The sequence below is a fragment of the Cetorhinus maximus genome, chromosome 24 (genome assembly GCF_964194155.1).
Source record: "Cetorhinus maximus chromosome 24, sCetMax3.hap1.1, whole genome shotgun sequence".
NCBI classification, from domain to species: Eukaryota; Metazoa; Chordata; class Chondrichthyes; order Lamniformes; family Cetorhinidae; genus Cetorhinus; species Cetorhinus maximus.
Genome location: NC_135902.1, coordinates 920,068 through 946,567, shown reverse-complemented (window position 1 = coordinate 946,567; position 26,500 = coordinate 920,068). Strand labels below are relative to the sequence as shown.

The 26,500-nt window shown below is 44.5% G+C and overlaps 2 protein-coding genes across 5 annotated transcripts in view; both read right to left on the bottom strand.

Annotated features, from left to right (window-relative positions):
* Positions 1-9,189: 9,189 nt before the first annotated feature.
* LOC144699592 (avidin-related protein 1-like) lies at positions 9,190-19,892 on the bottom strand. The gene is made up of 4 exons (XM_078570632.1): positions 19,596-19,892; positions 19,046-19,259; positions 10,595-10,715; positions 9,190-9,344 (listed from the first exon to the last, which is right to left on the bottom strand). Exons 1-4 carry the CDS (start codon positions 19,656-19,658, stop codon positions 9,284-9,286), a joined length of 459 nt encoding a protein of 152 aa, XP_078426758.1. The 5' UTR covers positions 19,659-19,892; the 3' UTR covers positions 9,190-9,283.
* Positions 19,893-25,322: 5,430 nt separating this feature from the next.
* The window catches only part of llgl2 (LLGL scribble cell polarity complex component 2), a 144,400-nt gene continuing 143,222 nt past the window's right edge, over positions 25,323-26,500 (bottom strand). For all 4 annotated transcript variants that reach the window (XM_078570640.1, XM_078570639.1, XM_078570642.1 and 1 more), the window contains one exon: positions 25,323-25,947. In XM_078570640.1, the coding sequence (XP_078426766.1) occupies positions 25,943-25,947 (5 nt within the window). In that variant the 3' untranslated portion in view covers positions 25,323-25,942. The remainder of the gene's footprint in view (positions 25,948-26,500) is intronic.

The following is a 26,500-nucleotide window of genomic DNA, read 5'->3' as shown; positions in this document are numbered from 1 at the left end:
CCAACTGGCACAGGAAGGTGGGGTTCTTTGAGGATGGACACATTGGATGACTAAAGGGGGAGGTTGGGGTGGGAAGGTTGGGGCAGGAGGTCATGTGATGAAACCCCTAGTACACAAATGTCCAGCAAGCCTCACTGGGTAATGATCAGCAGGTACCCCCTCTCTAATCCAGGGGTGCTGAGGCCAGTTTTAGGGTTCCAACTGCCACTCTGGCTGAGATTAGCGATCTCAGCACAGGAACATAGATGGTTGTCCTGATCTTGTTATCTCAGATAATCACCAGCTTAAAAGGCTGGACCAGCACCAGTGGTATGACAGTTGTCTTTGATCATTTAAAAATACTTAGTTAAACAGAGTGCTAAAGCTGGAAATTTGGTGGAAGTGCTTTTTATTCTTTTTATGCTTTTTATTCTTGTGTGCCTGGGTGGTGATCTTAAGCCTTGGGTGAGTGCATTATTGGCAGCAGCTACCACCTTCCCAGTGGCACTGCTGTTTAATAGAGCTGCCGGCCTCTGATTGGCTAGCAGCTCTCAGTGGGTGGGTCTTCTGCCCTTGGGGTCTTAGGGAAGGTCTGCTGTTGTCCAGTTAAGTGCTGGCACTTAATGTAGTGGGCCTCCACTTCCTCCCCCCTCTCATTTACTTTGCTCCATTTATGGTTGGCAAAGCTAATTAATCCAATCGGCTGCACCCTCCAAATCGGAATGCTGCCCCCTCACCAACTGTTAAGCAGCTGCACCAGATCACATGTGCAAAAATCCTTTCCACTGACATCCAGATCTGGTGCCCGGGGTGAAAGCTATTCTCCCCAAATGGACTGATTCGCAATGGGACAGCTTTTGCAGCCCTGATTGGTCCCCCTTTCAGTGCCCTGATTGGCCATTCCATCAGAATGCTCCGATTGGCTGATCAGGGCTTTCATGGAGGAAGCGAGTGGGCGAGAGCCAGAGGCCAGTGGGAGAGTGTGGGGTAGGCCAGCAGGAGACAGCTGGAAGCCAGGGGCAGTGTGTGGGGCAGGCCAGCAGGGCAGAACCAGAGGCCGGTGGAGGAGAGCTGGAGGCCAGCGGGGAGAGCTCAAGGCCAGTGGAAGAGTGTGTGGGAGGACAGTGGAAGAGTTTGGGGGAGGCCAGAGGGGAGAGCCAGAGGCCAGCGGGAGAGAATGGGAGAGGCCAGTGGGGGAGAGCCAGAGGCCAGCGGGAGAGAACAGGGGAAGCCAGTGGAGGAGAGCTGGAGGCCAGCGAGGAGAGCTCAAGGCCAGTAGAAAATTGTGGGGGAGGCCAGAGGGGAAGAGGCAGAAGCCAGCAGGAGAGAACAGGGGAGGCCAGTGGGGGAAAGCCAGAGGCCAGGGGCAGGGGAGGCACTGAAATATAGGAGATACAAGGGTTAATTTAAAGGAGATACTGGGGTAATTTATAGGAGGCCATGAAGATAATTTACCCCGAGGACCTCCTATAAATTATTCCCATGACCACCTGGGAGCTGGGAGGGAATCAGCCTCTGATGACTGCACAATGTTCAGCACCATTTGCAACTCCTCAGATACTGAAGCAGTCCTTGTCCAAATGCAGCAAGACCTGGACAATATCCAGGCTTGGGCTACAAGTGGCAAGTAACATTCACGTCATACAAGTGTCAGGCAATAATCATCTCCAACAAGAGAAAATCCAACCATCGCCCCTTGACATTCAATGGTAGTACCATCACTGAATCCCCCACTATCAACATCCTGGGGTTACCATTGACCAGAAACTGAACTGGACTAGCCATATAAATACTGTGGCTACAAGAGCAGGTCAGAAGCTAGGTATCGTGTGACGAGTAACTCATCTCCTGACTCCCCAAAGCCTGTCCACCATCTACAAGGCACAAATCAGGAGTGTGATGGAATACTTGCACTTGCCTGGATGAGTGCAGCTCCTACACCACTCAAGAAGCTGGACACCGTCCAGGACAAAGCAGCCCGCTTGATTGGCACCACATCCACAAACATTCACTCCCTCCACCACCGACACACAGTAGCAGCAGTGTGTACCATCTACAAGATGAACTGCAAAAATTCACCAAGGCTCCTTAGACAGCACCTTCCAAACCTATGGCCGCTACCACCTAGAAGGACAAAGGCAGCAGAGATATGGGAACACCACCACCTGGAAGTTCCCCTCCAAGTCACTCACCATCCTGACTTGGAAATATATCGCCATTCCTTCGCTGTTGCTGGGTCAAAATCCCGGAACTCCCTCTCTAACTGCATTGTGGGTGTACCTACACCACATGGATTGCAGCGGTTCAAGAAGGCAGCTCACCACCACCTTCTGAAGGGCAATAAATGCTGGCCTAGCCAGCGACGCCCACATCCCGTGAATGAATTTTTAAAAAATGATGACAGGAAGATTGACAGTGGGTGTCTGCCAACTGCAAGCTGCACTCGAAAAGATAGCAGCGCCCATCGGTAAACAACTAATCAGCGCTGAGGAAGAAGACTGGCTAATTTGGTTGAGCCATGGCACATTCAACCAAACTTCTCATTGAAAGATCACATCCTTTCCCATTTGTGGCTCTGGATGCAAACAAAATCTCCCACATTTAGGTACATTGACTCGTTTAAAATCCAGCTTTTGGCTGAAAATGTGTTAATTTTTTAAAGAAAATAAGCAGAAATGTAATTGAAACAAAAGTCAGTGTTTGTAATTGCTATCTTAATTAATTGGGTGTTGTAATAGAGTTGCCAACTCTGGCTGGACATATTCCTGGAAATGTGATCACATGACCTCCCACCTTCAACTGCTGCTCCCCCAAGCTCCTGCCATTGGTCATCCAAAATGTCAATCATCACAGAGCCCCACCTTCCCAAGGCTTTTCAGTGTGTCCCGGTTTTGACTTTTGAAAATCTGGTCATCCTAATGCCTTCCCCAAAGGATGCGATGTGGGGCTCTGAATCTCGCCAGCTCTCCAATTGACAAGTGAGACCCCATCACCTCCATTAATTACTGCCCAAAGATACATTTCTTCATAAAAGGGTTATGGGGATAGTGCAGGAAGGTGGCACTGAGGTAGAAGATCAGGCATGAGTTTGTGGAATAGGTTCCCATAGGCAAATGGCCTACTCCTGCTGCTATTTCATATGTGGTCAGACTGTCATTGGCCCCGTGTCTTATTCTCTGTGGGAGCTCTTCACTCAAAGTGGGATGTGAAATCCGAGGTACATTCTCTGCAATGACTGAAGCCAATGAAAAAGCTGGGGAAGATTGGTAGAGGGAGCGGTGCAAGTGGCTTTGAGCCAGGTTGACAGTATCCGGAACTGACTGGAACAGAAATGTGGTGAGCTGAGATAGAAAGAGCAGCAACTGAAAACCCTGTCAAAGAGCAATGATCATGTGATGCTGGTGCAGGTAATGATATACCGAGTGATAAATATTGAATCTATTACTTTTCATTGATCTGCCCAACAAAAAAATGTGTTGATTCCAATCTTTTGATTAAACATGATAACAGCTTTGTGACAAAGATCAATGTGTGTGCATCCAACAACAAGAGATAAAGACTGAAAGGGTAAGCTCCCTGTTGGCTCAGTGAGTTTATCCCGAGTTCCCTTAGTCACACCTACCTGGACACACAGACTTTGATTACTGCTTAGTGCTGTGTCAGCTAATGACAGTGGGGCAGCAATAAGAGGCTTCAATAGTCTAGAGTATCCCAGGTCAAAGAGAAAGAAGGCAGTCAGGGTTTCTGTACTAGATCCCTTCTCAAAGAATGTGAGTTTTATGCAAGGTGAGGGACAGAGACATATCAACCTGTTTTCAACCTTTGTCAGCTACACAATTCGTCTCAAAACCACTGCCTCCTTTGTCTGGCTCGTTGGGACTGCCTTCATCTGGTTCCACACTTACCTACGAATCATCGCCACAGAATTTCCAGAAATGGATTCTCTTCCAAAACCAGCAGCATTATCTTTGGAGTTTGGACTCCCCCAATCATTGGCCAATCGTTCTCTTCTATATCCTGCCCCTTGGTAACAATATTTGAAGACATTGTGTCAGTTTTTGCATGTATACTGACAATACCTAGGTCTACCTCACCGCCACCTCTCTCAATCCCTCCACTACCTCTGATTTGACATGTTTGTTCTCTAACTTCAAATATCGGATGAGGTGGAATTTTCTCCAGTTAAATTTTGGGAAGACCAAAGTCATTGTTTTCAAACCCCACCACAAACTTCATTCCTTAGCCAAAATCAAAATACTGTGGATTCTGAAAATCTGAAACAAAAACAGAAAATGCTGGAAAAACTCAGCAGGTCTAACAGCATCTGTGGAGAGAAAAACAGAGTTAACGTTTCGAGTCCATATGACTCTTGTTCAGAGCTAAAGATAAGTAAAAATGTGATGAAATTTATACTGTTTAAGGGGGGGGTGGTGGAGCAGGTAAAGCTGGACAAAAGGCCAGCAATAGGTGGGGGCAAAGGAGAGATTGACAAAGATGTCATGAATAAAAGGACAAAGGGGTGTTAATGGTAGTGGTACAGGCTAAAGGAGGTGCTGATAGTGGCATTAAGGTCAGAAAGCAGAATGTGATAATAGCAGGACAAGGGTAAGCACTCAGGAAAGAACAACATGAACAAGTGACAGATGGCCCTTATGGGGGTGGGGTGGGGGGGATGGTGACGGGAAAAAAGATCGAAATAGGATAAAAAGTGGGGATAAAACAATTAATAAAAATGAAAATAAATAAAAATGAAAATAAGTGGATAAAAAATTTAAAAATAAAAATTAATATTGAAAAAGGGATAAAAAGGGGTGAGGATGGAGGATAGGGTTCATGGTCTGAAGTTATTGAACTCAATATTAAGTCCAGAAGACTGTAAAGTACCTAATCGGAAGATGAGCTGCTGTTCATCCAGTTTGCGTTGAGCTTCACTGGAACAATGCAGCAGACCAAGGTCGGACATGTGGGCATGAGAGCAGGGTGGAGTGTTGAAATGGCAAGCGACAGGGAGGTCTGGGTCCTGCTTGCGGACAGACCGAAGGTGTTCCGCAAAGCGGTCACCCAGTCTGCGTTTGGTCTCTCCAATGTAGAGGAGACCGCATTGGAAGCAGCGAATGCAGTAGATTAAATTGAAGGAGGTGCAAGTGAAGCGCTGCTTCACCTGAAAGGAGTGTTTGGGGCCTTGAATGGTGAGGAGGGAGGACGTAAAGGGGCAGGTGTTACACCTTCTGCGATTGCATGGGAAGGTGCCGTGGGAGTGGAGATGAGGTGGTGGGGGTGATGGAGGAGTGGACCAGGGTGTCCTGGAGGGAACGGTCACTACAGAATGCTGACAGGGGTAGGTGAGGGGAAGATGTGTTTGGTGGTGGCATCATGCTGGAGTTGGCAGAAGTGGCAGAGGATGATCCTTTGAATGTGGAGGCTGGCGGGGTGAAAAGTGAGATTAAGGGAGACCCTATCATGGTTCTGGGAGGGAGAGAAAGATGTGAGGGCAGATGCGTGGGAGATGGGTCGGACACGGTTGAGGGCCCTGTCAAACACAGTGAGTGGGAAACCTCGGTTAAGGAAGAAGGAAGACATGTCAGAAGCGCCGTTTTGGTAAGTGGCATCATCAGAACAGATGCGACGGAGGCGAAGGAACTGAGAGAATGGGATGGAGTCCTTACAGGAAGCAGGGTGTGAAGAGCTGTAGTCAAGGTAGCTCTGGGAGTCGTGAGGCTTGTAATGAATATTGGTGGACAGTCTATCAGCAGAAATGGCGGCAGAGAGGTCAAGGAAGGGAAGGGAAGTGTCAGTGATGGACCATGTGAAGGTGATGGAGGGGTGGAAATTGGAAGCAAAATTGATAAATTTTTCCAGGTCCAGATGGAACGGCACCGAAACAGTCATTGATGTACCGAAGAAAGAGTTGTGGGAGGGGGCCTGAGTAGGACTGGAACAAGGAATGTGCCCCATACTCCATAAAGAGACAGGCATAACTGGGGCCCTTGCGGGTACCCATAGCCACACTTTGGAGGAAGTGAGGCAAGTTTAAGGAGAAATTGTTCAGTGAGAGAACAAGTTCAGACAGAGGAGAGTGGTGGTGGATGAGGATTGTTCGGGCCTCTGCTTAAGGAAGAAGCGGAGAGCCCTCAGACCATCCTGGTGGGGGATGGAGGTGTAGAGGGATTGAACGTCTACTTATTTATTTTCATTTTTCACTTTGATTCATTGTTTTATCCCCACCTTTTATCCTATTTTCGAACTTTTTTCCCACCACCATCCCCTCCCCCCACCCCACCACCACAAGGGCCATCTGTCACTTGTTCGTGTTGTTCTTTCCAGAGTGCTTACCCTTGTCCTGCTATTATCACATTCTGCTTTCTGACAATGCCACTATCAGCACCTCCTTTAGCCAGTACCACTACCATTAACACCCCTTTGTCCTTTTATTCATGACATCTTAGTCAATCTCTCCTTTGCCCCCACCTATTGCTGGCCTTTTGTCCAGCTTCACCTGCTCCACTGCCCCCCCACCTTAAACAGTATAAATTTCATCACATTTTTACTTATCTTCAGCTCTGAAGAAGAGCCATACAGATTTGAAACGTTAACTCTGTTTTTCTCTCCATAGATACTGTTAGACCTGCTGAGTTTTTCCAGCATTTTCTGTTTTTGTTTCATTTCTTAGCCATTGATTTGACTCTCTCCCTGGCCATGGTCTCACTTTGAATCAGAGTTCTTGCAATCTCTGCATTCTATTTCACAGTGAACCAAACTTCTGTTCCCATACCCTGTCCATCATTAAGATTATTTCCATCTCTGTAAAAAAAGGCCATCTCCATCACTGCCTAAGTCCATCTGCTGATGAATGTCTCATCCATGGCTTTGCTACCTCCAAACTAAACTAGTCCAATGCTCTCCCAACCAGCTTTCATTCTTTCATTGTCCATAAACTTGAACTCAGTCAAAACTCTGCTGCTGTAACTTTTACCAATTCCCATTCATCTACATTATCAATGGACACACCTGAGTGATAGATACTGAATCCATTCCTATTTATTCATTTTCTCATCCAGAATAAGCTTCATACCTTATGAATTAAACGTAATAATAAAGTATCATGAAGAAAGTACTTCATTGGCTGTGAAGTTCTTTAGGTCATTGTAAGGTTGTAAAAGGTGCTAAGTAAATCCAAGGAAACTTCTCCACTGGTTGGAGTCCTACCTAGTACAAAAGAAGATGATTGTGGTCCAATCATCTCAGCCCTAGGACATCACTGCAGGAGTTTCTCAATGTAGTGTCCTAGGCCCATCCATTTTCAGCTGCTTCATTCATGACCAGGCACCGTGGCTCCATCGTAAGGTCAGAAGTGGTGATGTTTGCTGATGATTGTGCTACGTTCAGTACTATATGCAATTCCTCAGATAATGGGCTGGATTTCCACTGCGTTGGGATGACTCAGGACCCCTTTGAAAATGGGTCCCGATTTCAGGATTCCTGACCACATTCCTGGGGTTTCTGATTTTCAGGAGTGCCTTCCAAAGGTGTGGTTGGTTTGGGTCACAGGCCTGCACCCTGCACTCATGACCCGGCCAGCTCTATTGCGAGGATAGGCATGTCCTAGTCCTCCACAATTTTCATGGAGTTGGGCCAGCTTTTCAAAGAGTCACGGTTTATGGCACCTCCGAAGTTTTGTGAACCATAGTCTGCATGAAAGGTAAGTTCAAAAGGTCCTCCTCATGCTCCCCATGCTGAGGTATGCCCCCAGTCACCCCCTATGATCCCTCATCCCCTCAAAGAACCTTATGGCATGACCCATGCCAAGTTATTATGTATTCTTGGCTGAGAGCCCAGAAATCCATTAGCCTGATGAAATACCTGAGCTCCAGGAAAAGCATTGCTTGATTGACAGGTCTGACTCTCTGATCTATGCTGTCAATTTCACAATGTTTATTTACACAAGATAAAGAGGTTTCAAGTGCCTACAGTTTCTGCTATTGATGCTTTAAGGGATCCGAATGATTCACAGTTCTATTGGGTGGCAGGAAAAATTAGTTGTTTTAAGAAAGTGGGACTTTATCAATAAATGACTATCTTTTTTGAAAGCTTTTTTTTTTACACATACTACAGTCACTACAACATTCATTGTTTCCATACAGTGTATGGTGGATGAATGGGCATGGAAATGCCATAGTTTGGTATGGGGGCTGAAGGGTCATAGGGGTTGTTTGGGGGGCATAGCTTGGCATGGAGGCATGAATGGGGCATGGGGAGTGTATAGGGGGTGAGGGCTGGAGGGGCCTTCTGTTTTTATTATAACTGGGACAAAGCCCCACAGCACAGAAGTGGGACTTTAAAACCGCCTGCCTCTGCACCCAGAAGCTCCTGTGGCTGCCTCTGAACTTTTTTCCAGGTCGGTTGGCCTGACTGCATCCTGCACCCATCCTCCCACAATGAAATTCCCGTCCTTGTAGGAATTTTCTCCTGAGGCAGGTGGGCTGAGCCAGGAATTTTCCCTGACTCCCCGAGGATGAAAATCCAGCCCAATGAAACAGGATGTTCCTGCATGCAGCAAGTTTTGCTGTGCCCAAAACATGATGTTCCAAATCTAGTCCAGTACTGACCCATTGCGGAGTATTAATGGGACATATGTCTGATTTCTGGTCTTTTATTCTGTGTTGGATATGCCATTGTTGTGTGTCTAGTATCCGATGTACTGTGTCTGGTTTGTATCCGGTTGGTGGTGTTGAGTTTCTGTTGCCATCACTGAGAGTAAAGGATAGCAGTTAGCAAACTGGAAATGGATCTTCAACCAATTACTGCAGTTCAGTCCATTTCCCAGATACCAACCATTACAGGCTTCACCCTCCTCCCCTCATCGCACAGGTACTAAGCCACATGAGCTAATGCTGCTGTCCCACCCCTGGCCCCAACAATAAAATAAAACAATGTGCAAGATGAAGTTTTTGATCAGCTTGAGGAAGTGAGAGTTGGTGATGAGGAGTGAGGAGTATTGGGAACAGACTGTACAGAGCATCCTGGGAGGAACAGAATTGATCCCTGTCCTCACTGACATTAGTTAATTCCCTGCTTTGATTGAGATAAAATATGCTTCACAATCACCTACTATCCCTTCCTGAGAAGATAAACTCCAACCCTCCTGGACCAGAGTCACTGGGAAAGACAGGGATTGTATTGCCGTCAGAACACACAGTAACAACAATGAGGCTTTCTTACTTTGCTTTATTGAGAATACCATGCAGAAATGATAATGACACTGTGTCCAGTGTTGGTGCGGTGTGTCGCACTAAAGATTGACAGATTAACGGTGGTTCCCTTTCAGGATGGCCCCATTGGTTTGGCGGAATGTGTCTTGTCCAATTCTATGAGAGTCAAAAAAGATGTGATTAGAAGGTACATCAACAGTCACACAGCACAGGAACAGGGGGAGGCCATTCTGCCCCTTGAGCATGTTCCGCCATTCAATAAGATCATGTGTGATCTGAATCCAAACTCCATCCACTTGTCTTGGCTCCATATCTTTTAATACCCTTGTCTAGTAAAAATCTATTGACCTCAGATTTAAAATTATTAACTGACCTCAGCTTCTATTGTCTTCTGTGGGAGAGAGTTCCACACTTCTACAGCCCTTCATGTGAAGAAGTGTTTCCTAACTTCTCTCCTAAATAGCCCACTTCTAATTTTAAGGTTATGCCCCCATGTCCTACCCCCCTTGACTACCTCCACCAGTGGAAAAAGTTTCTCTCTATCTACTCTATCAATTCCTTTCAAAATCCTAAAAACCTCAACCAATGCTTACACAAAGAACAGAGACCTGGAGCTTGGACAAGTCAGAATGAGTAGAGAGAAAATAAAGGATGTTCCAAAGAAGAGTTATATTGGACTTGAAACATTAACTCTGTTTCTCTCTCCACAATACTGCCAGACCTACTGAGTCTTTCCAGCACTTTGTTGTTATTTCAGATGTCCAACATCTGCAGTATTTTGCTTTTACTATACAGGATACTTTCTTCCATTGGCCGTGGCCTAGAGTGTAAGAGCAGGAGGTTATGCTAGAACTGTATAAAACACTAGTTAGGTCACAGCTAGAGTACTGCGTACAGTTCAGGTCATTGCATTACAAGGATAATATGATAGCACTAGGGAGAGTACAGAGGAGATTTACGAGGATGTTGTCGGAAATTGAGAATTTTAGCTTTGAGAAGAGATGGGGTAGGTTGGGTTTATTTTCTTTGAAACAGGGGAGGGTCAGAGGAGTTTTAGTTGAGGTGTATCAAATAATGAGGGGCCTAGAAAAATTGGATCAGAAGAACCTATTTTCATTAGCAGAGAGGTCAGTAACTGGGGGCATAGATTTAAAGACATTGGTGGAAGGATTATAGGGGAGTTGAGGGGCATGTTTTTCACCCAGAGGATGGGGGGGGCCTGGAACTCACTGCCTGGAAATGTGATAGAGGCAGAAATCCTCATCAAATTGAAGTGTTCTAACCTACAGGGCTACTGACCAAGAAATAGAATGTTGGAATAGACTGAATAACTTTCTTGGCTGGCACAGATCTGGTAGACCGAATGGCCTGCTTCTGTATATCTGTATGCTTCAATGATGGCTCACCGTGTTGATTTCCAATCGTCCTGTAGACTGGTAGCCGGAGATCTCAGCAGCCATGTGGTCTTCAGAACTTGTTGCCTACCCTCCAGCAACAGGCACTGGCCAACCCAGGATGTAATGGAGCCTGAAAATAACAGGAAACACTCTTCACAGTCACTAGGCTTCACCAATTGCCCCATCTGCTTCTTCAATGAGACTCAGAGAACAAGTCTACAAGCCTTCACTCTGAAATACTGAAAAACCTCGACTATTTTTAAAGTACTCATTCATTCACAACTTACTTTGATTATTTAATGCAAAATGGGTTTGCTTTCATCATTCTGTTTCATAAGAAGAAAGGCAGACAGAGGGAGGGCGACAGAGATAGAGGGAGGGAAAGTGAGAAGGAGAGAGAGAGAGGGATAGTGGGAAAGATGGAGAGACAGAGGGAGGAGGGTATAGAGAGGGAGCTAGAGGGAGACACAGAGAGATAGAGACAGCAGAGAGAGAGAGGAAAACGGAGAGGGAGAGATAAAGGGAGACAGAGGGATAGAGAGAAACAGGGAGGGAGAGATAGAAAGAGAGTCAGAGACACCAAGAGACAGGGATATAAACTCAGAAACAGGGAGAGATAGGGTACAAAGACCAAAGGCCAAAGAGGCAGTTAAAGATTGAATAAGTCAAAGAATGAGGTCCACAATTAGTAAGAGAGGGGCTCTGTCTTTGCAGGGACCGGGACAGTGTTTGTGTGGGGCTCCCATTTTTCAATTTAGATAACCTGTGAACTAAATAATAATTGAAAATAATAGGAGTGGGATGGGCAAGGGGATACCCAGAGATCAGACATCAGGGATGGTTACCTTATGGGACCTGTGGTTGGGGTACAGTGTGCTTTATAGGCATATGGGTTTTGTGGTTAGAGTACAGGAGCCATGGTTAGTATAGGGTATTTGTGTTAGGGTACGGGAGTCATGGTTAGGGTACAATGTTTGTGTTAGGGTATGGGGTTTGTGGTTAGGGTATGGGAGTCATGGTTAAGGTATGGGTTTTGTGGTTAGGGTACACAATGTTTGTGTTAGCTTATGGGGTTTGTGGTTAGGGTACAATGTTTGTGTTAGGGTATGGGGTTTGTGGTTAGGGTATGGGGTTCATGGTTAGGGTACAATGTTTGTGTTAGGGTATGGGGTTTGTGATTAGGGTATGGGGTTCATGGTTAGGGTACAACGTTTGTGTTAGGGTATGGGGTTTGTGGTTAGGGTATGGGAGTCATGGTTAGGGTCTGTGGATTGTGTTAGGGTATGGGGTTTGTGGTTAGGGTACGGGAGTCATGGTTAGGGTCTGCAGATTGTGTTAGGGTATGAGGCTTTTGGTTAGGGTATGGGAGTCATGGTTAAGGTACACAATGTTTGTGTTAGCTTATGGGGTTTGTGGTTAGGGTACAATGTTTGTGTTAGGGTATGGGGTTTGTGATTAGGGTATGGGGTTCATGGTTAGGGTACAATGTTTGTGTTAGGGTATGGGGTTTGTGGTTAGGGTATGGGAGTCATGGTTAGGGTCTGCGGATTGTGTTAGGGTATGGGGTTTGTGGTTAGGGATGGGGTTCATGGTTAGGGTACAATGTTTGTGTTAGGGTATGGGGCTTGTGGTTAGGGTACGGGAGTCATGGTTAGGGTACAATGTTTGTGTTAGGGTAAGCGGTTTGTGGTTAGGGATGGGGGTTCATAGTTAGAATATGGGGTTTTGTGGTTAGGTATGGGGGTTCATGGTTAGAATATGGGGTTTTGTGGTTGGGGTACAGGTTTTGTGGTTAGGATTCATGCTGCTCGATCTATCAATTATGATGTTCCTGTTGCCTGGTGTAAATCGGAAATAAATAAATTACAGAGGGTGCTGGGTCACAGTTGGATCATACTGAATAAACATGACACCCTCACATTGGATTGGGTAGATCTCAAGGATGGAAAATGAATATATAGAAATCAGTCTCTGTCCTGCCCATTCCTGCTTCCTTTCCTTGAATGAATGGGAAATGCAACGAATAACCTTTCAAATTAGTAAGAAGTGTTTTTGTTTTGTGATGGATCGCTGGTGAAGCTAATTTTATAGGATTTGTATTAGTCACAAATGTTAAATGATCTTTCATAGAAAGAGGAAATGTCAGGATAGAGAGAGATAAAAATGTGTAACTACCCGGTATAGTGGGTGATAACGATTATGTAACTTTACTATATCCTGTGTAATGAGAGGTAACAATCACCAAGTCATTAAGCACAGAAGGAGGCCATTCAGCCTATTGAATCCATGCCGGTTCTTTGTAGAGCAATCCAGTCAGTCCCATTCCTTCGTTCTAACTTCTTACTTCAAGTGCCTATCCAATTTCCTTTTGAAATCATTGATCATCCCGCTTCCACCACCATCATACGCAGAGTGTTCCAGGTTTTTTTCTTTTTTTTATTCATTCATGGGGTGTGGCTGGCTAGACCAACATTTATTGCCCATCCCTAATTGCCCTTGAGAAGGTGGTGGTGAGCTGTCGTCTTGAACCACTGCAATCCATATGGTGTAGGTACACCCACAGTGCTGTTAGGGAGGGAGTTCCAGGATTTTAACCCAGCAACAGTGAAGGAACGGCAATATAGTTCCAAGTCTGGATGTTGTGTGGCTTGGAGGGGAACTTCCAGGTGGTGGTGTTCCCATGTGTCTGCTGCCCTTGTCCTTCTAGATGGTAGCAGTTGTGAGTTTGGAAAGTGCTGTCTAAGGAGCCTTGGTGAATTCCTGCAGTGCATCTTGTAGATGGTACACACTGCTGCCACTGTGCGTCGGTGATGGAGGGAGTGAATGTTTGTGGGGGTGCCAGTCAAGCGGGCTGCTTTGTCCTGGATAGTGTCAAGCTTCTTGGAGTATTGTTGGAGCTGCACTCATCCAGGCAAGTGGAGAGTATTCTATCACACTCCTGACCTGTACCTTGTAGATGGTGGACAGGCTTTGGGGAGTCAGGAGGTGAGTTACTCGCCACAGGATTCCTAGCCTTTTATCTGCACTTATAGCCACAGTATATGGCTAGTCCAGTTTAGTTTCTGGTAAATGGTAACCCCCAGGATATTGATAGTTGGGGATTTAGCGATGATAATGCCATTGAATGTCAAGGGGTGATGGTTAGATTTTCTCTTGTTGGAGATGGTCATTGCTTGGCACTTGTGTGGCGTGAATTTTACTTGCCTCTTGTCAGCCCGAACCTGGATATTGTCCAGGTCTTGCTGCATTTGGACAAGGACTGCTTCAGTATCTGAGGAGTCACGAATGGTGCTGAACATTGTGCAATCATCAGCGAATATCCCCACTTCTGACCTTACGATGGAAGGAAGGTCATTGATGAAGCAGCTGAAGATGGTTGGGCCTAGGACACTACCCTGAGGAACTCCAGCAGTGATGTCCTGGAACTGAGATGATTGCCCTCCAACAACCACAACTATCTTCCTTTGGGCTAGGTATGGCTTCTAACAGTGGGGAATTTTCCCCGATTCTCATTCACTCCAGGTTTGCTAGGGCTCCTCGATGCCACACTTGGTCAAATGTTGCCTTGATATCAAGGGCAGTCACTCTGGCCCTGGTGGAACCCAAACTGAGCGTCAGTGAGCAGGTTATTCCTAATCAAGTACCACTTGATAGCAATGTTGAGGACCCCTTCCATCACTTTACTGATGATCGAGAGTAGGCTGATGGGGCGGTAATTGGCTGGGTTGGATTTGTCTTGCTTTTTGTGTACAGGACATACCTGGGTAATTTTCCATGTTGCCGGGTAGATGCCAGTGCTGTAGCTGTACTGGAACAGCTTGGCTAGGGGCGCGACAAGTTCCGGCACATAAATCTTCAGTAATATTGCCGGAATATTGTCAGGGCCCATAGCCTTTGCAGTATCCAGTGCCATCAGCTATTTCTTGATGTCACGTGGAGTGAATCGAATTGGCTGAAAACTGGCATTTGTGATGCTGGGGACCTCTGGAGATTGCCGAGATGGATCATGCACTCAGCACTTCTGGTTGAAGATTGTTGCAAGTGCTTCAGACTTATCTTTTGCACCGATGTGCTGGGCTCCCCTATCATTGAGGATGGGGATATTTATGGAGCCTTCTCTTCCAGTGAGTTGTTCAATTGTCCACCAGATTTCACGACTGGATGTAGTAGGACCGCAGAGCTTAGATCTGATCCGTTGGTACCATCCCTCCTCAGCTTATGAATCAGTACTCCTCCATGGAGTACTGATTGCAGATCTGTTGGTTGTAGAATCGCTTTGCACTGTTTATTGCATGCTGTTCGAAATCTATCCCATTTAGCATGGTGGTAGTGCCACACAATACGATAGCGGGTATCCTCAATGTGAAGACGGGACTTTGTCTCCACAAGGACTGTGCGGTGGTCACTCCTATCGATACTGTCATGGACAGATGCATCTTCGGCAGGCGGATTGGTGAGGATGAGGTCAAGTACGTTTTTCCCTCTTGTTGGTTCCCTCACCACCTGCCGCAGACCCAGTCTAGCAGCTATGCCCTTAAGGACTCGGCCAGCTCAGTCTATAGTGGTGCTATCGAGCCACTCTTGGTGATAGAAATTGAAGTCCCCCACCCAGAGTACACATGGAGGCGCACTGATTCATAAGCTGAGGAGGGATGGTACGTGGTAATCAGCAGGTGGTTTCCTTGCCCATGTTTGACCTGATGCCATGAGACTTCATGGGGTCCAGAGTCGATGTTGAGGACCCCCAGGGCAACTCCCTCCTGACTGTATACCACTGTGCCACCACCTCTGCTGGGTCTGTACTGCCGGTGGGACAGACATACCCAAGGATGGTGATGGTGGTGTCTGGAACATTATCTGTAAGTATGATTTTGTGAGTATGACTATGTCAGGCTGTTACTTGACTAGTCTGTGAGACAGCTCTCCCAATTTTGGCACTAGCCCCCAGATGTTAGTAAGGAGGACTTTGCAGGGTCGACAGGGCTGAGTTTGCCATTGTCATTTCCGGTGCCTAGGATGCTGCCGGGTGGTCCATCTGATTTCATTCCTTATCGACTTGTTTTTAGCGGTTTGACACAACTGAGTGGCCATTTCAGAGGGTATTTACGAGTCGACCACACTGCTGTAGACCTGGAGTGACATGTAGGCCAGACCAGGTAAGGGCAGCATATTTCCTTCTCTAAAAGGCATTAGTGAACCAGATGGGTTTTTACGACAATCGACAATGGTTTCATGGTCATTATGAGACTATTAATTCCAGATTTTTATTGAATTCAAATTCCACTATCACCATGGTGAGATTTGAACCCAGGGTCCCCAGAGCATTACCCTGGGTCTCTGGATTACTAGTCCAGTGACAATACCATTATGACATCGCTGTGTTAAAAAAGTCCTTCCTCGCCTGCCTTCTTGGAACTCATGCCCAAAACCTTAAAATCTGTGTCCCCAGTCCTTGTACCATCAGCTAATGGGAACAGTTTTTTGTTGTCTATCCTATGTAAATGTGTAATAACCTTGTACACCTTTGTTAGATCTCCTTCCAATCTTTTGTTTCAAGGAGAACAGCCTTGCAGCTAAAAATCCCTCATCCCTGGAACCATTCTGGTAAATCTCTGCACCAATCTCTCCAGGACTCTCATATCCTTCTTCAAGCATGGTGACCAGAACTGGATGGAATACACTAGTTGTGGTCTGACCAGAGCTTTATAAAAGTTATGTATAACTTCCCTGCTTTTTTACTCACTGCACCTACCCATAAAGCCCAAGATCCCATATGCTTTGCTAACGACCCTATCATATATTCTGCCACCTTCAAAGATCTATGCACATGAATACCCAGGTCCCTTTGTCCCTTGCACACTCTTTAGACTGTAGTCATTAAGCCTATATTGCTTCTCCCTTTCCCTTCTGCCAAAATGCATTACCTCACACTGCTTTGTGTTAAATTCCATCTGTCACTTGTCTGCCCATTCTGCTAGCCTATCTATGTCCTGTTGCGGTTGATTGGTATCATCCTCACTGTTTCTCAAACCTCCAAATTTGGTATCATAGGCAAATTTCAAATTTTTACTCCAATATTCTGATATCCATGTCATTTAATATTTATCAGAAAGATAGTGGTCCTAGCACTGTCCATTGGAGAAGACTACCAGCTTCCAGTTTGAAAAACAACCGTGTACCACAACTCCCTGTTTTTTGTCCTTAAGCCAATTTATTATCCAAACTGACACTGACCTTCCTATTCCCTGAGCCCCAATTTTGTTAACCAACCTTTTATGTGGCTCTTTGTTACTTTTTTATAATCTATTTGGACAACAGCCCTCCATTAACCTTTTCTTTTACTTCATCAAGAAATCCAATTAAATTAGTCAAATACTATCTGCCTTTACCAATCTGTGTTAGCTCTCCTTAATTAATTCAAACCTGTCCAAGTGGCTGTTAATTTTCTCCCTGATTATCTATCTTACCCACCACTGACGTTAAACTGACTGGCCTGTCATTACCAGGAATGTCCTTACACCCTTCCTTGAATAAGGGTGTCACATATTTGCCACTTTCCAATCCTTTAGCACCTCCTCCTGTATCTAGGGAAGATTGGAAGATTATGGCAAGCCCTTCCATTATCTCCACCCCACTTCCTTTCCAAACCTGGATGCATGCCATCCAGACCAAATGACTTATCTACCCTAAGTGTAGCCAGCCTTTCTGGTACAGCCTGCCTATCAGTTTTCGCCCCATGTATTACGTCTACCATCTCCGCTTCTATCAATGTTTATTAACATCCTGTTCCTTAGTAAACACCAATACAAAGTGCCCATTAAGAGTTCTAACCACGTCCTGTACCTCTTAAGGTTATATCACCATCTTTGTCCCTATTAGGCCCCACCCCACCTTTTACTACCCACTTACTATTTACATGCCATTGGAAGATTTTTGGGTTCCCTTTTATGTTGACTGCCATTCTATCCTCATATTCTCTCTTTGCCAGTCTTATTTTCCTCTTCACCCCCCTTTCAACTTATTGTATTTGACCTGGTTTTTGCTTGAAGAATTCACCTGACATGCATCATTCACCCTCTTTTTTGTTTCACCATATTCTTCATTTCTTTCGTTATCCAAGGACTTGGTTCCCCTTAAGTTGGAATGTTCGTAACCTGTACCTGAAGCATGTTTCTTAAAGATCACCCATTGTTTTGTTACAGTTTTCCTGTCAAACTTTGGTTCTATTTTGCCCTGGTTAGACCCGCTTTTATCCCCTTGAAGTTAGCCCTCTTCCAATTTAGATGTTTTACTTTAGATCATTCCTTGTCCTTCTTCATTGCTAATCTGAGGTGTCAGCTGTGGCTCAGTTCATAGCACCCTCGCCTTTGAATCAGAGGGTTGTGGGTTCATGTCCCACTCCTGGAAACCAAGAACTGTGATTGTACTCAAAAGAGTTGCAATCTGTGACTGTTGATAACTCGAAAGAGTTTCATTGCTAATCTAAACCCCATGATCACTCTCACCCAAGTATTCTCACACAGATACTTGCTATCCCATATAGTGGGAGATAACAATCGTGTAACTATCCTGTATAGTGGGTGGTAAGGTCCAATGTATTAGGGTTGATGCCAAGGCATCTATTCAGTGTTTGGTCTCACTTCATCCATTTGGAGACTAATTTCTATGGGGACTATTTGAATATATATTTCTAGAGACTTCTGTTATTAACTCCAATTTCTCTACATAAGGGTGAATTAATAGAGGATAATTAAAATTAGGGTTAATTAATGTTGAGCTAATTTAAAATTCAGGGCATTTAATATTGGGGCTAATTGATATTGAGGAGTGTTTAATATTGGAGTTAATTATTATGAGTTAAATAATATTGGGTGTTACTGGGATTTAATTATTGCAGGTTAATTAGTATTGGTTGTTCCTTAATTGTGGGGTTAATTAGTATTGGGTTATTTAATGCTGGGATTATTTAATAGTGGGAGGTAATTGTTGGTGAAAGCAAAGTACTGCGGATGCTGGAAGTCTTTAAAAACAGAAAATGCTGGAAAAAAAAACTCAGGTCTGATAGCATCTGTGGAGAGAGAACAAGTTCACGTTTCGAGTCCTGTATGTCCTTTTTAAAACTAAAAAGGCATTTATAGCTCCTAAGAAGTCATACGGACTCGAAACGTCAACTCTTGTTATTCTCTCCACAGATGCTGCCAGACCTGCTGAATTTTTCCAGCATTTTCTGTTTTTATATTAATAATTATTGGTGTTTAATTTGGCAGAGTTAATTGTCATTGGTTGTTAATTAATATGGGGTTATTTAACATTGAAGTTAATTAAAATGGAGTTAGTTAATTAATATTGCAGCTAATTAATTTGAGAAAAATTGATATTGGAGGTTTTTCATTTCGCTGGGTTATTAGTTCGGTTGCTCCTGGTGTTTGTCGGCTGGTTGTGTCTGTCCCTGGGTGTTACCTCCGGCCCAGGCTGTAGACATGCTGAATGTTGGCTCTCTGCCGCTGTTCCTGATGCCGATCACTTGGGCTTGTCTGTCGGGTCCAGCCTCACCCCTCGCCGCCTCCACCGCGGTCAAATACTGGCCGTTCAGCGTGAAGTCCTCGGCCTCACTCAGGTAAAAGACGGAACCCAGTTCGTTCCGCCAGAACCCAGTCATATTACAGCCGCCCGCCTGGGAAAGAAAACAAGCCGAGAAGAGCGGGCACAGACAACAAATACCCATAGGAGTAAACACTAACAGGGGTTAAATACCAACAGGAGGCAAACACCGACAGGGGTTAAACATTGATGGGGTAAAAGCCAAAAGGGAGAAATCACCGATGGGGCAAATATCAACAGAACTGCCACACTTTCAGGGGATACAACAGAGAACAAAGGCCACATCATTGCAGCAAATTGTACAGTGTGAACCCGAGCCAGCTTTCTCATCAAATACTCATAGAAACAGCTCACTCTCCAACCTCTCCCGAAAACCCAAACCCACACCTGCATTAAAATGGGGACTTACCAAGATTCCAGGGGTAGAAAAAGCCAACAGGCAGAGAGAGATTGCAAAGATGTGTCTCTCCATAGTGAATGCTGAGTGTTAAGTGCAGCTCAGCTCCAAAGTTCAGCTCCTACGGAGATTCCAGAATCTGTGCTGGCAGCGAACCAGTTCACATCACATCACACTCGCACTTTTTGCTGCTTATCTCATTGGAACATTGCAATATTTTAAGCTGAGTATAAACGTTGAATATTTTGTCTTTGTGTGCGAGACCTTGAACAGAACTTAATCATCTCACTGGTGCCTTTAGCTGAAAGTATTTGCAGCCCACCATTCAGCGTGAAAAATAGTCTCACAGCTCACTGGAGTCCTCCACTCAATCTCCCCAGACCCTCATCCCTCAAGACTCAGATCCCTCTCCTTCTGACCTCAATTACACTCCCACCCAGCCCCAATCCTTAGTTACCCGAGGGCTACTGCTAGTGTAATTGCTCCATCTGAAATTACATTTACATTGTTTTACTTTGTTTTTTATGCTGCGGTCCTTTCTCCATCTCACAGCACAGAAACAGAACATCAAATCTATGCCGATAAAAGCAAAATACTGCGGATGCGGATTAAATCTGTGCCCTGTCACTAGTTGGGATGCCTTTAACAACAACTTACATTCATATAGTGCCTTTGATGTCTAGTTCCACTCTCCTACTCACTACCCATAGCCATTTGGTCTAAATAGATTACCAGTGGGAGTGCATGCACATTAGTCCACCTCACACACACAGGCACATTTCCCAGTCCTGACCCTTCACCTCTAGATTCCATTCACACAAATTAACAGCACAGCATTGAAGAAAGAATCGCCCAAGTTATTTGTTGCATGTGATTAACAGACAGACAAAACTAATTTCCACAGTTACCTATATAAGCAACAGTCTCTGGGCAACAGCTGAGAGAGAGAGAGAGACTGGAAAGATGGGGTAGAGGGCAGGGAGCTGGAGTTGAGGAAACAAATTCAATAATAACTTTGAAAATGAAATTACATGAGTATTTGAAGGAAACATTTGCTGAGCTATGGGGAAAGAGTAGGGGAGTAAGTATATCTCTTCCAAAGAGCTGGTACAGGGATAATGGGCTGATGGCCTCTTTCTGTGCTGTTAGTGTTATGATTCTATATGGTCTAACTGGTAATTTGTTTTATCGCATTGAGGACACACTATCATGTTGTGTGGCATTACCATCATACTAAATGTCATTGATTCAGAATAGATATAATCCCACACCAGCTTTACCTCCATAATCCTGCAAATGGATCCTCTTTAAATGCATGCCCAATTGCATTTTACATAGTTCGTAAATAATTGAGGCAGCACTGATCCGCTGGCTGTAGTTTGCCAAGTTGAAAATGATTCATTTATCCCTTCTCCTATTAGCTAATTCTCTATCCATGCTAATAGATCAACCCCATCATGAGCTTGTATCTTGTGCATTAACCTTTTATGTAGCACCTCATCGAATGTCTTTTGGAAAACTAAATACACATCATCTACTGGTTCCCCTTAATCTACCCTGCTTGTTACACCCTCAAAGAACTAATAAATTTGTCAGACATGATTTCCCATTAGAATTCTTTGAAGGAACAAGCAGGATAGATGAAGGGGAACCAGTAGATGTAATATATTTGGATTTCTAAAAGGCACTCGATAAGGTACTGCACATAAGGCTACTTAAGAAGAAAAGAGCCCATGGTGTTGGGGTTAGTATATTAGCATGGATAGAGGATTGGCTAACTAATAGCATACAGATTTGGGAGAAGGGGGGGATTTTCAGGATGGCAACCTGTAACTAGTGGAGTGCCACAGGGATCAGTGCTGGGGCCACAATTATTTATAATGTATATTAATTACTTAGATGAGGAAAGTGAATGTACTATTGCCAAGTTTGCAGATGACACAAAAATAGGTGGGAAAGCAAGTGTTGAGGATGACAGAGTCTACAGAGGGATATAGACAGGTTAAGTGAGTGGGCAAAAACTTGGCAGGTGGAATATAATTTGGGAAAATGTTAGTTATGCATTTTGGCAGGAATATAGAGGAGCTGAATATTATTTAAATGGAGAAAGACTTCAGAAAGCTACAGCAGAGGGACTTGTGAGTCCTCCTGCATGAATCCCAAAAACCTAACACACAAGTTCAGCAGGTAATTGGTAAGACAAATAGAATGTTGGCCTTTATTTCAAAGGGAATGGAGTATAAAAATAGGGAAGTCTTGCTAAAACTATACAAGGCACTATTTAGACCACACCTAGAACACTGTGAACAGTTTTGGACACCTTATCTAAGCAAAGATATACTGGCATTGGATGCAGTCCAGAGAAGGTTCACTAGGTTGATCCTGGGTATTGAGGGATTTTCTTATGGAGGAGAGGTTGAGTAGGTTGGGCCTGTACTCATTGGAGTTTAGAACAATGAGAGGTGACCTTATTGAAACAGAAGATTCTCAGGGGGCTTGAGAAGGTAGATGCTGAGAGGCTGTTTCCCCTTGTGGGAGAGTCTAGGACCAGAGGGCATAATCTCAGAGTACAGGGTCACCCATTTAAGACAGAGTTGAGGAGGAATTTCTTCTCTGAGGGTAGTGAATCTGTGGAATTCTTTACTGCAGAGGGCTGTAGAGATGTGGGTCATTAAATATATTCAAGGTAGAGATAGACAGATTTTTAATAAGTAAGGGAATCAAGGGTTATGGGGAAAAGGCAGGAAATTGGAATTGAGGATTATCAGATCAGCCATGATCTCATTGAATGGCGGAGCAGACTCGATGGGCTGAATGGCCTATTTCTGCTCCTATGTCTTATGGTCTTTCACAAAACCATATTGACTCTGCCTCATTGCATTATGATTTCTAACTCCTGCTACCTCATTAATAATTGATTCTAGCATTTTCCCAACGACAGATGTCAGGCTAACTGGCCTCTAGTTTGCTGCATTCAGTCTCCCTCCTTTCTTGAATAGAGGTGTTACATTTGTAGTTTTCCCACCTACTGGGACCTTTCCAGAATTTTGGAAGATTGCAACCAATGCATCCACTATCTCAACAGCCACTTCTTTTAAGAGCCAAGGATGTAGGCCATCAGGTTCAGGGGACATGTCAGCTTCAGGTCCCATTAGTATTTCCATTATTTTTTTCTCTAGTGATAGTTTCAAGTTCCTCCCTACATTTTGTCTCTTGATTTTCTACTATATTTGGAACTTTTTTTGTATCGTCTACTTTGAAGACATAAAATTACTTGTTCATAAAAATACCTTAACAGTATTCTAGCTTGCAGCAAGTCATGTTCAGCCTTAACCCTTGTGCTTTCTGACAGATTTTGAAACTCTCATCCTCATGTTGCAAGCTTTCCACAGCCTCACCCCTTCCTCTTTGGACTCAGTAGTATGAGTGCTACACATACCCTGGACTCAGTAGTGACAGTACTTCTTTGCCAATTTCTTTGTTTTCTCTGGTTAATTCTCCAGTCTCATCGTCTAAGGGACCAATGCTTGCTTTAGCTACCTTTTTAAAAATTATATACTTGTAGAAACTGCTACTGAATGTTTTTATATTGCTTGCTAGTTTTCTCTCACTCCAATTTCTCCTTCTTGGTATAGATTGGCTTAGTTGTAGGAGACAGAGGGCGATGACAGAAGGATGCTTTAGTGACTGGAAGCCAGTGTCCAGTGGCGTACCACAGGGATCTGTGCTGGGTCCCCTATTATTTGTCATTTATATAAACGACATAGATGACTATATGAGGGGTAGGATTAGTAAGTTTGCGGATGACACAAAGATTGGCCGGGTGGTTAACAGTGAGGTTGAGTGTCTTGGGCTACAGGAAAATAGAGACGGGATGGTCAAATGGGCAGATGGAATTTAACCCTGAAAAATGAGAAGTGATACACTTTGGAAGGAGTAATTTGATAAGGAAGTATTCAATGAACAGCATGACACTAGGAAGTTCTGAGGAACAAAGGGACCTTGGCATGTGTGTCCATAGCTCTCTGAAGGCAGAGGGGCACGTTAGCAGGGTGGTGAAAAAGGCATAGGAGACACATGCCTTTATCAATTGAGGTATAGATTACAAAAGTAGGGAGGTCATGTTAGAGTTGTATAGAACCTTGGTGAGGCCACAGCTGGAGTACTATGTGCAGTTCTGGTCATCACATTATAGGAAGGATGTGATTTCACTGGAGGGGGTGCAGAGGAGATTCACCAGGATGTTGCCTGGGATGAAACATTTAAGTTATGAAGAGAGGTTGGATAGACTTGGGTTGTTTTTGTTGGAGCAGAGAAGACTGAGGGGTGACCTGATCGAGGTGTACAAGATTATGAGGGGCATGGACAGGGTGGATAGGGAGCAGCTGTTCCCCTTAGTTGAAGGGTCAGTCACGAGGGGACATAAGTTCAAGGTGAGGGGCAGGAGGTTTAGGGGGGATGTGAGGAAAAACATTTTTACCCAGAGGGTGGTGACGGTCTGGAATGCGCTGCCTGGGAGGGTGGTGGAGGTGGGTTGCCTCACATCCTTTAAGAAGTACCTAGATGAGCACTTGGCACGTCATAACATTCAAGGCTATGGGCCAAGTGCTGGTAAATGGGATTAGGTAGGTAGGTCAGGTGTTTCTCATGTGTCAGTGCAGACTCAATGGGCCAAAGGCCCTTTTCTGCACTGTCAAATTCTGTGGATGGTGGGGGGGGAGGCCACAGGAGGCACAACCACCAGTGGCAGAGCAGTTATAATTGAGAATGCACAAATGGCCAGAACGAGAGGAGCACAGATATCTTGGAAGCTTGTGGGGCTGGAGGAGATTAGAGAGATAGGGAGGTTACAGAGATTGGAAGGGATGAGGCCATGGATGGATTTGAAAACGGAATTTTAAAATCAAGACATTATTTGACCAAGAGCCAATGTAGGTCAGCGAGCACAAGAATGAAGGGGAACGGGAGTTGCTCCAAGTCAAGAAGACACTAGAGTTTGGATGACCTCAAGTTTACATTTACCTCCAGATAGGGTCAGAAGACAATGGAAAGATTAGGTAGGTATTAAATAAGAGGCTCCAGCCAGCATTTAATCCCTATTACTAACAAATTAAGATAAATAAAAAAGGGAAAGGGAAGGGAACAGCATACTGTTGTCAGGGCACAAGAGGACCACACAACAGGACATTTCTCTATTTAAAGATGAACAGGTAACATACAATCTATTTGGAATTGTAAACGTACTGCCTAGACAATAATGTGTTGATCCTTGCTGTTTGACAATAACATCACAACGATTGGTGTCAGGTCAAAGTCCCTTGTAAAAATACCTTAACAGTATTCTAGCTTGCAGCAAGTCATGTTCAGCCATAACCCTTGTGCTTTCTGATAGATTTTGAAATTCTCATCCTTTGCAAGCCTTCCACAGCCTCACCCATTCCTCTTGACTCAGTAGTATGAGTGCTGCATGTACCCTGAACTCAGTAGCGACAGTACTGCGAGTGCTCGTAACCTGGGAGTGTGAGCTTTGTCTGTTCTCTGAAAGCACTGAGTGCTCTAGAACCTGCCTGACAATGAAGATAAAATTACACATTGCAGAGACCTGAAATACTCTTCAACAGGCAGGGTCAAGTTACACATTCCAGAAAAACAGTTGAGTACATATTCCATTTCCAAGGAGAGAATCAAGTAATCTGGTCCAACCCATTTATGGTGGAAATAACTGCAGCTGACAAAAGATCATGTGAAAATGGTTTAATTTATTGGTCAGTAGAGTAGTGTTTACAGTGGCGTTTCATTAGGTTCCTACTGACATGATTGGCTACAAAAATAGACTCCAGGAGGAGTACCTTTACTGACTAAAACCATTTGAAAGTATGAAAATATTTCCTCAATGTGTACTATACTAGGTAAAACAATTACAGCAGCCACCAGGAACTAAATTATACATATATATTAAATATCACTAAATGTTCTGTAATTTAAAAATTATTTCTACATTTTCACTTCCATTCAAAGTTTGAGAACTCCCTTAGAAATATCTAAAACCATATAAAAACGGGACAGTGGTATAAAGTTCCCCTATTAAAACTATTTGCACCCAGGCAGTTATTTAATTAAAGTTCATCACATTCAGTGACTGTGCAAAGAAACAGAAAAAAGAAATGAGGAAAATATTCCATGGAAGGGCTGAAGCAGGACAATAGTTGAGTTAGGCACTAAACAAGCTGGCATCTTCCCAAGTCGCCATCTGTCTCATGGAGCTGCCTTCTCCCAATGGGCACCCCTCCTCCAACAGTAGAACATGTAGTGTTATGGCACAAAGCACATTGGAGTGCTCCCATCAGCATCCGTCACCGTCAATCTATATACATGAAGGAGAAACATATTCAAAGCAAACGCTTTCACAATTAAAACCCCTTCATAATTCAATTAATGGTAAAGGTAATGAAATGCAGCAACTGCATCCATCCAAACTGACTGAATGGGAAAGAGGTTGCATATTTCTGATCTTTACCTCTTTTTAAGCAGGAATGCTCAGGTGGGATCCCTCCTGTCCTGAAATCCTGAGCAGAGTTTGATGGCTCTGGAAGAAGAGAGAGGAAGTAACCTCTGTGTAGGTGGATGGATGGGTGGGAGGGAGGTTTGGGACACGAAATGGAAACCTCGGATTACAATTTACAATTGTCTGAGGACCTGACTGAAAAATAAAACCCATTCTGTAAAATGCAGTGAAAATGGTGGGAGTGATGGTTCCTCTGTGGAAGTCAACCAGAGCCAAGGCCATAGCACTGTGGGTGGTCCAGCTGCTCGAGGGGGGAGGGAAGTGTGGAAGGGCAATAGTATAAGGGGATTTGTTAGTAAAGGGAGTAGACAGGCGCTTTTGTGGCCATAGATGTGACTCCAGGATGCTGGAT